Source organism: Rhinolophus sinicus, chromosome 5, assembly GCF_057876585.1.
Source record: "Rhinolophus sinicus isolate RSI-liver-muscle chromosome 5, RSI-T2T, whole genome shotgun sequence".
Lineage (NCBI taxonomy): Eukaryota > Metazoa > Chordata > Mammalia > Chiroptera > Rhinolophidae > Rhinolophus > Rhinolophus sinicus.
In genome coordinates, this window is record NC_142505.1 from 21445005 (window position 1) to 21459648 (window position 14644).

The 14644-nt window shown below is 48.5% G+C and overlaps 1 protein-coding gene across 2 annotated transcripts; it reads left to right on the top strand.

The window, feature by feature from the left end:
• Nucleotides 1-4648: 4648 nt before the first annotated feature.
• EOMES (eomesodermin) lies at nucleotides 4649-11211 on the top strand. Of its 2 annotated transcripts, none has more exons than XM_019745299.3 (6): nucleotides 4649-5879; nucleotides 6900-7054; nucleotides 7697-7818; nucleotides 8278-8436; nucleotides 8521-8582; nucleotides 9322-11211. In XM_019745299.3, the coding sequence occupies exons 1-6, from the start codon at nucleotides 5002-5004 to the stop codon at nucleotides 10058-10060; spliced, it is 2115 nt and encodes a 704-aa protein (XP_019600858.2). In that variant the 5' UTR covers nucleotides 4649-5001; the 3' UTR covers nucleotides 10061-11211. The 2 variants fall into 2 exon arrangements, with proteins under 2 accessions (XP_019600858.2, XP_019600860.2); XM_019745301.3 differs by having other exon boundaries at nucleotides 9379-11211.
• The last annotated feature ends 3433 nt before the right edge of the window (nucleotides 11212-14644 follow it).

Genomic DNA, 14644 nt, shown 5'->3' on the forward strand with positions numbered 1-14644 from the left:
TGTAGCCACAATTAGCCAAACATTCCCATAATTTATTTTTGAAAGTAATTTACTTTATTTGCTTTGCTTCATGTGGCTTTTCTTGTTATTTATGTGAATCTATGTACTTCCATAAATATCTTGATGATGATAGTGACAATAAAACAGTAGTTAACTCCAGGAATTAATCATTTGTAGTTTAAAAACTACTCTCATAAAAATTTATTGATTCAATGTTTAAGAAAAGATCATTTATTTTTTGTAATAAGCAACTTTTGGTATGTTCATTAACTTTTCATTCCAGGATTCCCCCAGCTCCTCGTATTTTAACAGTGAACAACCATTGCATTTAGGAATCTGAATATATGAATTGATAGCTAAAATAATAGGTTAAACTCGACATGTTTATTTGAAAAAATACAGTAAATTTTAACATAACCCTTTGCTAAACACATTGATGGACCTGGTGATTTTTTTAAAGCCATTGATCAATCTATTTTAGTATCACGGTGAAATATAAATTGTTATAAAAGTGAAACTATGTTGGTGGGAATATCTCAACTGTTGTCAACAGAATCAACACTACTTGCCTTTGCCAAAATGTTTTATCTTACGGGACATTTTCTTTTTTTAAAAGAAAAAAAGTGAAACACGAACAACCTTACGGTGATGAAAGCTCCCTCCCCCTTCAGAAAATCGAGGTGGCAGATCTGGCCATCAGAGAACAAAGGGCCAAACAGTGAACCCGAGATGGTGAAATAAAATGTAACGTCAACAAAGAAAAGGCCATAGATAAATAGTAAAAGGACCAACTCACCACAAAAAACCCATTGACGTTTTCCCAGAGTCCAGGCGAAGCGCTGGTGACCGGTTAATGTTGGAATGTTTTCCTAGGGTTAAAAGGAGAACCGGCAGCAAGTCTGCTCAGAATTTACAAAGTGTTTGAATAACACGGACAGTGTTTTGATAACACATTTTTAGTGGGGGTGAAAATAATAGAATTTATTGGGACGTTTATATAGGCCCCCTTGGTTGTGTGTGGGGGGTGGGGCGAGGTAAATCATATATCCCTGCACTCATCTATAACTGACCGCTGTAATTTATTCACACATGTGGATATGTATTTGATGTGTAATAGTCGTGTAACAGCCAAATGCTTCTCAGTTTTACTTTTAAAAGATGAGTGTCCTGATAGTGGTTTCATTTAAGAGAGAGAAAGGGGTAAAGAGGTCCCCTCGCCAGGATAGCAATCACTTTGTGTTATCAGGGTGAGACAGTGGCATGAAGTTAGTCTTTGAGACAACAGTACGAGATCTTTAATAAACTCACACAGAGGCTTGGCCTTGGCTTCATTGTAACCTTCAAAGGCTCCTGCTTGCTCCATCTCAGGCTGAAAGGTGCAAGATTTGAGTTAATCCAGCCGGCATTTGGGTCTGGAGTTCCAAGGGGTCTCCATGTTTCCTCCCCAGTGTTGATGTTTTTGTTCAGTGTATTCCAATACACTGTCAGTTGAGCCACATAAAACCAGGCACCTTTCAATAAATGTCTCATTTGGATTTCATGAAGCTTGGGGTGTAATTGAAATCAAACAGCAAACGGGCTGGAAGGCTCTGTTATTTGCCCACCCAATCTAAGGAGGGTGCTGCCTGACGTGTTCACAGAAGCCACTGCCTTAGGTTTCTTTTCTGCTTCTATTTCTGGAAAAGAGCATTTGGATTTTAAAGGGCGGCTGAGACACGTGAAAATAATGTCCATGTCTCTTTCCCTAGTTATAAGTAAAATTGAGCCAGCAAAAGGAAAGCCCATTCTAAGTAGAAAATCACAGATTTGCTCATCCATAATTCTCCAGGCATTGAGACTTGTATATTCCATATGTAATAATAAAAATGTAGTTAGTTAATTAATACAGAAGAACCATTAAATGTGATTTCCTTATCTCTATGAAGTAAGAAAAAAAATCTTTGAGACAGTCCTTTTAATTATGTTAAAAATATACTTGTAATATATATTCATAAAATGTAATATAAATTATATATTTTTTTTTCCATGTTCCAAAACTCCTGAGTCCCCAAACAGATTTTTTTTTTGAAAGCTTTAATTAATCTTTATTTTTGGCAAGGGAGTAGGGAGCATTAAACAAAATGTCAAAAATGGGATTAATGGAATGAAAATGCCCTATTTCCATTCTTTTTTAAAACTTTTTTTTATTAGTTTCAGGTGCACAAAACAATGTAATAGTTAGACATTTATCATTTATACCCCTCACACAGTGACAACTGCCCCCCCATCCACTCCCCCTCTGACATCGCACACAGCCATTACATTTCCACTGTCTCTATTCCTAATGCTGTACTCTGCTCCAGAACAGATTTTTAGAGCCTGAATTTTTATTCTCTTTCTCTTTGTTTCTGTGTCTGTAAAATGGGTTAAAGTTTGGGTAAAATAATAGATATATTAGGGAGGTGAAGAGAGATAAACTGCTGTTTCTTGCCCCAAAAATCAACGCTATACTGATTCCACATACTGTGTACGTATATATTTAATAATTAGGTAGCACTCAGAATGAGCCCACGCACTTTCAGGAGCTTGCTCTAGGGCTAGAATAAAATCAGCTCTTTCTGATGTGGCGCGAGGGACAGCTGGCTCGAGTTATTTGCGCCAGAGTGGGTCGGAACGATGCCTGTTGCCTGCGATGGCACTTTGCCACGCGCAGCGCTTCCATGGCCACCTCGAAAGCAATTTGAAGGGACACCGAGGCTCGCTTTCTCGCTGTGATAAAGCGCAAAACTGCTACCTACCCCCGGCTACCCTATCTTCAAATAATGTGAGATTCGAGCTCATCCCTATGTTTTCCTTAAACATCCCGAAGCTCAGGTCAAGGGTTCTGTGGAGGAGCCAACGAGTCTTGACCTGGATAGTGCTCCAAACCCGCCAATCCGCGCGCCCCCTTCCTTTCCTTGCTCTCCTCACTCCTCTCAGGGAATCTCCACTTTGAACATCACAAAGTCTACAAAAGCACAAAGGACTGGCAAAATTCAATTATTCGACCCTTCCCCGGGTCAAAATAAACCAAAAAGCCGGGGAGGTGAGAGTGGACGGTGGGCCAAGCCAAACCGGAACTAAACTAACCGGTGGGACGAGAGCAAGGAGCGCAGGGCTCAGCGCGCTCTGGGCCAGCTTTCCAGCGACCTGCAATCAGGCTGCTCCGCGCCGGACCTACAAGGCCCCCGCCCTGGCCCACTCGCATAACTTGCTCCCTCCCACTAGCTGTGCCTTGACGCTGAACCTTCGCGCGCTCTCGGCTTTCACTACAGCGAAAAACTGGTAAATGCCCAGGAGCGTTGGAGTTGCGCTAAGGACCGCCTCGGTCTCTAACCCAGACGTGCCGCTGTTGGTGTTGCTGTGGGTTGAACCTAGCTGGGAAAGCTTCGAGCCGTTCTGCAGTGGTGTGAGCGCTCAGCAAATCCTGTGGCTGCCTCATCTGTTGTGGGCGAGGAGTTTCCCGTGTGATCGTGTTGGATTGGGGAAGGAGAGTCCTGATAGCTCAGCCGGAAAATGCGCTCCCGGAGCGATTACAAGCCGCGTCTGTAATTGCTTATTAACAGCGAATATTCAGGCTTGTCCTTATCAGCAACGAAATATGCCCCGTCTCGTGTAATAATAAAACAATAAAATATGATGGCATCACGCTTAACTCTACCTCTGCGGAAACGCACGGGAGAAACAGGCAGCTGGAGCAGAAGGGCTTCATTCAATATCAAACTGATTATTTCACTAATTATTCTACCTTCTGTGTTGTGAGGCAGAGGAGAGGCGCAGGGAATCTTAACCGCGAGGCTGCTGGGGGACCTTTGTTTCTCGGTGTCAAGCCCAGCTGAAGGTGGAGTGGGGGAAGAGCCGAGATTCGGGGAAACTGAGTGGCTTGGATTTTAAAGTGTGGGGAGTGAACGTGATTGCCTCCTGAAAGCAGGCATGTTGGCGTGAGAATGAGGGCGTGCCAGTGTCTTACCCCACCCAGACTTTTGATTCATAAGCTGAGGGCTTCTGCCCTCAAGAATAGCAGTCCCCGAATCCCAAAATCCCAGCACGAGGTTCCTCTCCACAAATCCTCCTCATTGAGTAAAAGGATGGAACCAAAAGACAGGGAGCCCTCCCCTATCCGGAGGAAAGTGTGCCTTGAAGTTACAGCCCCTGACGAGGAACTAGACTTGCTTGGGCCTTTCTCCAGCTGGCCTCAGATCCCCACCCTCAGGGACTGGAGCCTCCCTGCAAGCCAGCTTGCTGAGCCTTTCTCCCTCCGGGCCTCTAAAACTTGCTTCCGCCCCCCATCCCCCACTCGGAACGTAGAGATGACTTCTGTGCCAAGAGTGGATGGACCCTGCTACGGAGATCCCAAACCCTGTTCCCCTAAACTCCAGCAAAATACATCAGAATTGATTCTCACAGCAGGAGAGTCTCAAAAAGAAAAAAAGAAGAAAAAGAAAAAAAAAATCAGACAAGGAAAAGTCGAAGGCGACTTGATCCAATTAGTATATGCCTAATTGAATTACTGTCACCCCCATCAGCCAATAGGAGGGTCCCGAGGCTGTGGGGCCGCGAAGCCCCTCCTTGCAGCACGTATATAAAGCAGCCAATGACAGCCTGCGAGTTTCCAAGTGGTCAACTTGACCGACAGTTTGGCAGTTGAGAAGGGCAGAAAGGCTAGCGCTAGGTCCTCGTTTACCAGGGCTTGAGTGTGGGAGGAGAGTGCGGGTTCAGAAAGGCTAGAAGCGCCGGGAAGGAAAAGGAGAGCGTTTCCACCTCCTGCCTTTCAAACTCAGTGCGCTTTCCTTGTGGAAAGGACACTGGGTTCAGGGCGCGCGAGTGCGCCTTAGCTGCCCGCGTCTCGCCAGGTGGGTAGCTCCGGCACTAGAGGAAGGGGAAGTTACCTTCCCCTCGGAAGAGGGCGCTGGCTCCCCCATCCTGCCTTTATAATAAGGCCTCGGGAGGAGAGGAAGCACTACCGTCTGCTCTTTGCAAAGCATGCAGTTAGGGGAGCAGCTCTTGGTGAGCTCGGTAAACCTGCCCGGCGCGCACTTCTACCCGCTGGAGAGTGCGCGAGGCGGCGGCAGCGGGACCTCCGGCCACCTCCCTGGCGCGACACCCTCGCCTCAGAGGCTGGACTTAGACAAGGCGCCCAAGAAGTTCTCGGGCAGCCTCTCGTGTGAGGCAGGGAGCGGGGAACCCGCAGCTGCCAGCGCGGGAACCCCCGCGGTCATGCTCAGTGACGCCGACACCGGGGACGCTTTTGCCAGCAGAGAGGCAGTGGCCAAGCCAAGGCCCCCGGACGGCCGCAAGGGCTCTCCCTGCGGGGAAGAGGAGCTGCCCTCAGCCGCGACTGCCGCTGCTACTGCGGCGGCCGCCGCCACCGCGCGCTACTCCATGGACAGCCTGAGCAGCTCGGAGCGCTACTACCTCCAGTCCCCCGGGCCTCAGGGCTCCGAGCTGGCCGCGCCCTGCTCGCTCTTCCCGTACCAGTCAGCAGCCGGGGCGCCCCATGGATCTGTGTACTCGGCTCCCAACGGGGCGCGCTACCCCTATGGCTCCATGCTGCCCTCCGGCGGCTTCCCCGCGGCTGTGTGCCCACCCGGGAGGGCGCAGTTCGGCCCGGGAACCGGCGCTAGCAGTGGCTCGGGCGCAAGCAGCGGCGGGGCAGGTGGCCCTGGAGCCTATCAGTACAGCCAGGGAGCTCCGCTCTATGGGCCCTACCCTGGGACGGCAGCCGCGGGTTCTTGCGGAGGTTGGGGGAGCTTGGAGGTTTCTGGTTCCAATTTACGCGCCCACGTCTACCTGTGCAACCGGCCTCTGTGGCTCAAATTCCACCGCCACCAAACCGAGATGATCATTACGAAACAGGGCAGGTGAGCGCAGCGCCGAGGGGCCCCGGGTCTCGGGGATGAACAGTGAATGTGTGGTCCTGGGGAAGGCTGGGGTTGCACTTTGCTAGGAGAGTGTTTTTCCTAGCGCAGTAAGTGGAGACTCCGCATCTTCCAATTCGTTGTCCCTCCGGGTCCGCTCACCCGCGCGGTTTGTGCAGGGTGTTAATGTTACGGCAGCTTCTTCCCTCCGGTTACCCTCACCTGGACTGACAAGGCGGAGGCGAAAATGGAAACTGGGGCTTGTTCACACAGCTGGATTTACTAGATCCGCCCGCTCGGCGGTACGCTGCTCCCTTCTTTCCTGAAAGGAACCGCTGATGGGGGGAGGTGCAAGGGTTGGCCTGGTGAGCGCAGTAGATGGGCTCCCGCAGTTTTAGGCGCCAAGGTCTCCCTGGGACGCCTTTGGAGGATGGGCGTGAGGACCAGAGCCCCGGCTTCCGAGGGTTGGTCAGCGTAGTTTGTTAGGCAGGCCTTAGAGCCAGACCTGGCTGGGTTTCGCGGGTGAGAAAGTTCTGATACACATCCAGCTGCTAACAGTGGTTAGTTACATATGCGGAAAGGGAGGAGTGAGTGCTGGGAGAGGGGCTGTCGAAGGGGACTTTTAGTTTTATGGGTAGAATTGAAAAAAAATTTTTTTTTGACAGGAACAACTTAATGTTGTTCTTTGGCACTTGTACGTATAAAAATGAATGATTTTTAACATCAAGGAAGAAAAATGAGCATCTAAAAGGGTCGAGAACTTGATGGGGAGGGCGCAGAAACACGTGAGTGGGAAATACTAACTTTGGGGCAAATTATATAGAAACAGGGATGTTCAAAGAGTTGTCAACGCACAAATATTTCACACAGTGTCACTTTATCTACCGGTATTGTTTTCATTCTGTAGACTTCTAAATGTTGTACTCTGACCCTACCCCTGGTGTCCGCAAACCTGGCCGAGTATGGGCCTGCTTTGGGGCATCGGGATTAAATCGCTTATCCTGGTTCTATTCCCTTGCACAGGCGCATGTTTCCTTTCTTGAGCTTCAACATAAATGGACTCAATCCCGCCGCTCACTACAATGTGTTCGTAGAGGTGGTGCTGGCGGACCCGAACCACTGGCGTTTCCAGGGAGGAAAGTGGGTGACCTGCGGCAAAGCCGACAATAACATGCAGGGTGAGGAGAGAGTAGGCCCCGGCGGGGTAGAGGGGTGGGGAACCCTTGACTCTGGCAATTCACATTTAAATGTAGGACCCCTCCCCCCCAATCTGGGACCTAAACATGAGTTTCTTCGTGTTTGTTTGACTGAGGGAGAAAATTGTTAAATCAGACTTCCTGCCTACCAATATATAAAACTTAACCCTACTCCACAACCCCCGCCCCTGCGTTTGAGAAATGAATTGTCATAAACTCTCCCGGTGGCAAAGACTCTTGGCATTCTCATCTTCACTTGAGAAAGTCCTCCCCAAGATTGAATCCCACCTGTAAAAATCCAACTATTTCCATCAGATGTTGCCCCTTCAGCTTTATTTGAACTTCATGAGGCATTTTCCGTTTGCTCCGTTTAAATATTTTGAGATAGTGTTAAGATGAGTGGGGAAGGCTGGAAGCACACGGGCCTTGGGGGTGGGGGGAGGATATTAGGCGAGTCTGGTTGGTCTCCACTGGCCTTCTTAAGCAGCTAGTGCTGGGGAGATTTGTGCTGTAAGTCCTGCTCTTAAACCTTGCCCATTGGTAGCAGACATCCCTCCCCCTTACTCTCCATTTGTAAACAGCCCTATCTGCTTGGGTTTTGTGTTTTGTTTCATTTTCTCTTAGGCAACAAAATGTATGTCCACCCAGAGTCTCCTAATACTGGTTCCCACTGGATGAGACAGGAGATTTCCTTTGGGAAATTAAAACTCACCAATAACAAAGGCGCAAATAACAACAACACTCAGGTAGAGTGACAGGAGTGGGGTATCTTCTGGCTCTAGATCTCTTTTCTAACAAGTTTCCATACTCTTCACTGTATTTATATTTACAGTGTCATCTGTTTGCATGCGTATTTCTAAGCGGTTTATTTTATTTTATTTTTATTATTATTTTTTGACTTTTCTCATTTTCGCTTTCTTACTAGATTTCAGTAACAGTGAGTTGACTATTAGGAACAGAAATACTGAAATCTTTGGAGGAATTAGGAAACCAATAGGGAAGAATGTTTCTCCAACATGCATACCCAACTATGTTTTAAAAAATGGCCATGTCAAGAGCTTGAAAATGGCAGTAGAAAAAAGGTAGCTGGTGGTGGGGAGTAAGCAGAAGTCCCATTCCACATATGTAATTTGTCAAAATCTACTCTTGTTGAGCCCCTAAGAGACTTTTTGGATTTGACCCCTCTTTGCCTGTACCATTTCCAGATGATAGTCCTACAGTCTTTACACAAGTACCAACCACGATTGCACATTGTTGAAGTTACAGAGGATGGTGTGGAGGACTTAAACGAGCCCTCAAAGACTCAGACCTTTACCTTCTCAGAGACGCAGTTCATAGCCGTCACTGCCTACCAAAACACCGACGTGAGTATCCCAAACATCCCAAAGCTCTCAAAGCAAGGTCCAGGGTGAGAAAGCACTCAATGACTATTTTCCTCCCCTATCTAGATAACGCAACTAAAGATTGACCATAACCCCTTTGCAAAAGGCTTCAGGGACAACTATGATTCGTAAGTACAGCTTTTATTTATACTTGCATGTCATTTTGAACAGGGCATAGGTAATCAAACACTTTCCTGAGAGCATAGTCCAGGAAGAGATTTCATATTTGGGATCTTTACATATATATCTGGCTAATCTGGCTTTAGAATTTTTGCTGAAGTGTTTCTTTAATTTCTAAAGAAATGTTGAGGGCTTAAAAATCAGGAGCGTTTTTTTTCTTTAAGATTTAAGTGGAGATTTGAAATTTTCATAATGTGCATTTACATACCTTCCTTTCCACTTAATCCAACTTTTTTATCCTCCCAGGAGCAAGTATTATTACTCTCCCGCCTCTTTTTTTTTTTTTAACATAAGAAAAACCTGAAAGTAAGAGGATGTAATTTTCACAACATCAGCAACAAGGCCCTGCAAATGCCTTTTAAATTTGGGATTTCTCACAGCACATCAAGCATTCCTTCCATCACACTGACAAGGGAGACTTGCTCTGAGTTCTTCAAATCCTAGGACTAGCCAAGGTGGATTTTCTATGGTTTAAATGCTTAGTGCCTTTTGCTTAGGTGGTGGAAAATTTTTCTCGATGAACCAAGAGTTCAGCTCAAATGGCCCACTGTGTCTCTTCTCCCTCCATTCCAACAGACCAGCGCTCCCCATACAGAGCCCCATACACCAGCCTTTTTTATTTCTGGGAATTTGGTTTGTTTGGGGACATTAGGTGTTTTTTTTTAAGTGTTTCTTTTTATATTGTAGCATGTACACCGCTTCAGAAAATGACAGGTTAACTCCATCTCCCACGGATTCTCCTAGATCCCATCAGATTGTCCCTGGAGGTCGGTACGGCGTTCAGTCCTTCTTCCCGGAGCCCTTTGTCAACACTTTACCTCAAGCCCGATATTATAATGGCGAGCGAACCGTGCCGCAGACCAACGGCCTCCTTTCACCCCAACCGAACGAAGAGGTGGCTAACCCTCCCCAGCGGTGGCTCGTCACACCTGTCCAGCAACCTGGGACCAACAAACTAGACATCAGTTCCTATGAGTCTGAATATACTTCCAGCACCTTGCTCCCATATGGTATTAAATCCTTGCCCCTCCAGACATCCCATGCCCTGGGGTATTACCCTGACCCAGCTTTCCCTGCAATGGCAGGATGGGGAGGTCGAGGTTCTTATCAGAGGAAGATGGCGGCTGGACTGCCATGGACCTCCAGAACAAGCCCCCCTGTGTTCTCTGAAGATCAACTCTCCAAGGAGAAAGTCAAGGAAGAAATTAGCTCTTCTTGGATAGAGACACCCCCTTCTATCAAGTCTCTTGATTCCAACGATTCTGGGGTATACACCAGTGCTTGTAAGCGAAGGCGGCTGTCTCCCAGCACCTCTAGTAATGAAAATTCTCCCTCCATAAAGTGTGAGGACATTAACACTGAAGAGTACAGTAAAGACACCTCAAAAGGAATGGGGGGGTATTATGCTTTTTACACAACTCCCTAAAGAGTTATTTTAACCTCATAAAAATGAGCTAACTTTTTGCAGATGGACTTGGTGTGTTTTGCTGTCTTCTTTGCCTAGGTTGCCAAAAAGATGTTTGCCTCCCACCTTGATGCATCCTGTTTTGTGCAATTCTCTAAAAGAAGGTGCCAAAGCTTTTTGATTGCTGCAGGTAACTGAAACAAGCCTAGTATTTTATTGTATTTTTTTCAAAGTAAAGTTAATGGAGGAACTTTAAAGGGTTTTAAAATTTGAAGGTTATGCAAGATTGTGGATTTATTTATTGGAGACACTAAATGTTCAGAGAAACAGGCTGTGAAGATTGAGTGCTGAGCACTATGAAATGAGTTGAAAGCTTTGGTTCTTATTTCTATTTTTAAATCTGTAAGCAAACAGAAGCCTGTCGTGGTTAAAGTATTTTGCTTCTGGAAGAGAAAGGCTGGGCCTTGAGCTCGAACAGTGGACTTTTTTGCTGTTACCTTCTGTTAGGGACAAAAGAGGTTAGACCTGGGAGGCAAGAAAAATAATGTGAAGGTGCTGGTTTTACCTGACTTTGATTTCTCCCAGGCTTTCAAAACAAGCCATGTTTGCCCTAATTCAGGATTGCCTCACTTGCTAGGCCTCTTTGTTTCCCCCCCACCCCACCCCCTCTGGCTTGTAGGACTCAGGAGAAGGCAAGGGAGGGAGTAAAAAAAAAAAGAAGAAGAAAAAGGAAAGAAAAAGAAAAAAGTTAAAGTGTACAGTTGTGTGTGCTTAGATACACTGTAGAATAACGTGGAATATATTGTACAAATAGTCTACATAGGTGTCTGAGAGTATGTAAAATTGGTGCTTTGGCTTTGTAAAAAAATTGCAAATCACCTGACAACAGCTGCAGGGGCAGGGGGATAGTTTTTCTCCTCATCCCCACCATATTTTGGAATATTCTGTTTACTTCTTAGATAGTTAAGAATGTATTCAGCTACTCTGTACTAACTTGAACCGTGTCTAAGGAAAAACGCCTATTTCGTCCTCTTCCTTTGCCAACCCCACCACCCAACTTGGTAATGTGAAGAAAACCTGATGCCACAGCTCCTAGAGGCTTTTTAGAAATCTTGGATTTTTATGTACAGTTTTAGTCATTTTTAATAAATGTGGTTCATTAAGGGAACAGATACAGCTTTGTCTTCTGTACTGTGGGTTTTAATCTTTGCTTTAAAGATCTTATTTTACTTCCTCCTCCAGCTTCCTCCAGCATGAACCAGTTTCCCACTAACCAGTTTCCCACTAACCTCTTTCCCCCATGGAAGGCTCTAGAATCTCTAAGTGGACACTGTAGTCACCAGGGGGCTGAGGATGCTTTTGTTTATCTTCTTTTTTCCTGGAAGATGAATGGGGTTATTTCCTCATCCCACTGGGAAGTCTGGACAATGGGTGTTGGGGCTAAAGCGTGGGCGTTGCCGGGATTCAAGATTACCCATACCAAGCTAAGCCAAGCCTGGAAAACCTCCGCCCCAGCCCTTGATGTCCGGGCCGCGGGGCCGTAACCACTTAGCTCTGTGGGCTTTTTCCTAGGCTTGCTTGGGGCCACCCATCCCCGGACCTATGTGGGCTCCCTGGGAACCCCCGAGGCCCTCTGAGCGCCCACGAGTTCCGGGTACACGAGGAGCCGCGGGGATCTAGCCGCCCACAGTTGAGCTTCTGCCCCCGCCTGCGGCTTTCTTCTTCGTGGAGCCCTGGGGCTCACCCGCCCGCCGCGGGCTGCGTGCCTCGGTAGCTGCTGGCCGGGGGGGCACTTTGCGGTCAGTCAAACTAGCCCGGGTACGTTGGGACTGCGGCGCGGTCGCGACACCTACAAATGAAGATTCTAGTCCCGCGCACCGCCCCACTGCAAACAGCGGCCTGGCAGCAGTTCGCATCGCGTTTAGCTCCGTTTATTTGCCTCTCATTCCCCAGTAGGGCGCAGGCCATCCCATCCCCTGGCTGGGCCCTGGGCTGGCCAGAGGTAAACCAAGGAGTGGGGTGGAAGGCCCTTTGTCCCACTGCCAGACGTCCCGCCAGGCTTATCTGCAGACGGCTTCTGACCCAGCTTGCAAACTTTTCCAGCCCCCCTCCTGACCCTCCCGGGGTAAAGGTCTGGCCAGGAGGGTAATTCTGCTAACTGTGTGGCGCGGAAATGCAGCTGCTAAGAGGATTAGCTGCTGGGAGGCGAGCAATCTGCCGGGACCTCCCCCACTTCCGCGCCCAATTAAGACTGCTAGGAGCTTGTACCTCGCTCTCCCCCAGTTTCCCATTCCATCCACCCTTCTGGGGCCCGAGTTCTGCCCGCGCCGCCCGTGACCTTGGGGGATCTGACTCTAGCCCCGCGGACTCTCTGACCGTGCAGGTTCAAAAGCTTTACCAAAAGAAGTGAAAGCTTTGAAGTGTGGTGTATGTATATTTATTCTGGATGACAGATTCAGACTCGGGGAAGAGGACTCCTTCCCTGATCAGTGCGTTCCCTCTTCCCATTTCCGAGGAACCACAGCGTATTGGGAGATGCGATGGAATTTCGAAAGGGTGCTCTCCTGTTCTGCCCTCTAGAAAGCCCGGAACTGCTAATCACCACTAGGATAAAGCCAACTCTGGCCCCCGTTTATTTCGAGTCCTGTATATCTTTGCACCGCACGGTAAAAAGAACCTGGTACTTGTGAAAAGTCCCTCACAGTGTTTAATAGAAACGTTAGTAGCTGAGTGGCCCCAATTAACACCTTGTGATAAGGCATTCCTAAGATGGAGTGTCAGACACCAAATTGTGAAGAGATGTATCTAATTAATCCTCCTAGGATGACACCGATAAACAAGCTTCTATTTAAATAAAGATCAAGGGCTCGGCGCCCCTTTGTTTAGATTCTCCGCCAGGGTCTCCGCGTTTGCACCCGCGCGGGCGGCGTTACCTGCGCTGCGTGGAGACTCCAGCTTAGAGGTCTGCTGGCAGAGGAGGGCTGGCTTCACCTCTGTTCCGGCCTCAAACGAAAATATACAATAAAACAAGTAAATAAACCGCAACGAAAGAGAAAAAAGGCAAAAAGAACCCGACTTAGAGTTGGAAATAGTGTCGTTTACATTGCCAAACACTTTTTGTTGTTCGGGTTTGGGGGGGGGGGCAAAACGAAAAAAAGCAGCCCACCCGTAGCCTCTGGAAGTCTTTTCTGCTTTGGGGAGAACTCGGAGCAGGACCTTCCTCCATCCTCCACCGCATCTTCGCACGAGTTCGCCCCCCCCCACCCCGTTGCCCCAGGATTTCCCCCTCTCAGTGCTAAAGCTGAGAATTGCTGGGACCTTGGGTAGCTTTCTTGGGGGGGGGGGGGGGGGGAGGGAGAGCCTCCCGCTGGGTAAAGCAGGATGAGTCAGAAAAGAAATCGGGGAGGAGGGACAGCTGCAGACTAGTGCGCCCAACTCTGTCGGTGAACCAGGGCCGGGGTCTGGAGCGGGCTCGGAGTCGACAGCAGCGCATCTCCCAACTCCGCCATCGAGAGTATGGAGGCTCCAGATCAGCTTCTGGTCCTAGAAGGAATCCTTCCCAGTCACCATTAGCTTTAAACCTGAGTGTAAGGGCAGACTCACTGTTCTCCCTTTCCTCTGCAGCCTCTTCCTTCTTTCGGAACCTGTGAACAGGGGAGGCGGGGACGGGGTGGGGTCGCGGGTGGGAGGTGCGGGCCGGGATGATACAGGTTATTTAGAAATTCTGCAGGTGTCATGGAAACGCGCAGAATAAAAGCATTCCCGCATGCCACTTAATTTTAATCGAAATTGAACCTCCAGTAGGGACAAAAAATTTAAATCATTTATTTTCCACTCTCCTGGGCGCTGCGTCCTTCCCTTTTCCTGCGGGCGCCGCGATGTACCCACCCCTCTGCACGCCGACTCCAAAAGTTTGGCTTTCACCCCCCGGAAATTGCGGCGCCATGGGGAAGCGCTTTTAAAAAGAGTTTGCAAAGCTGTTGGTGAGCCCGACTGAGTCCACTTCTATGAAATCCCATACCTCCATCTCCCATTACTCAAGCTTAGGCTTTCGAGTACGCGAGCTCCGCAGGTCCAGCCCCGGTAGACTCGAACCCGCGGAATCTGTCCACCAATACCTGTCTGTCGAGGGTCGGATTCCCTCCTGCGATTCGCAGAGGCCTGGAACCAGCGAATGCACTTGGGGTTCTCGCGGGTTACCGCCGGCGCGAACCCCACAAGGGCTGGAGATCCTCCCCCGCCCGTGACCTGAGTGGTTCGTGGGCAGCCTGAAGTTACATTTATTTTTTAATATGATAGGAACTCTGACCTTGGTGACCACCGAATTTCACCTTATTATGGCGTAAGAGAAAAGTAAACTCCTGGCGATCCATTCACCCTCTCCCTCTTTCTCCTTCGGTCCTAGGAACCCTTTGCGTGATGCCGAGATCGTGCATCAAATTCACCAGGGGAAGGATTTGGTTGCGCCAGATACGGAGCAGGCCCTCAGCGATGGTCCCCGAAGAGTACCGGCTACTGTTGCGTCCAGAGCACCCCCGAAGCACTAGTCACTGTTTATTTTAGGCTGCAGGGTGCGTACCCCCAACTTTAATCTCTCCCAGTCTC

Bases quoted from the DNA above. Each gene is read 5' to 3' on its own strand.
- EOMES (XM_019745299.3), top strand. From the start codon at position 5,002: ATGCAGTTAGGGGAGCAGCTCTTGGTGAGCTCGGTAAACCTGCCCGGC. The intron at 5,880-6,899 runs GTGAGCGCAGCG...TCCCTTGCACAG, and splicing joins ATCATTACGAAACAGGGCAG to GCGCATGTTTCCTTTCTTGA. The intron at 7,055-7,696 runs GTGAGGAGAGAG...ATTTTCTCTTAG, and splicing joins AGCCGACAATAACATGCAGG to GCAACAAAATGTATGTCCAC.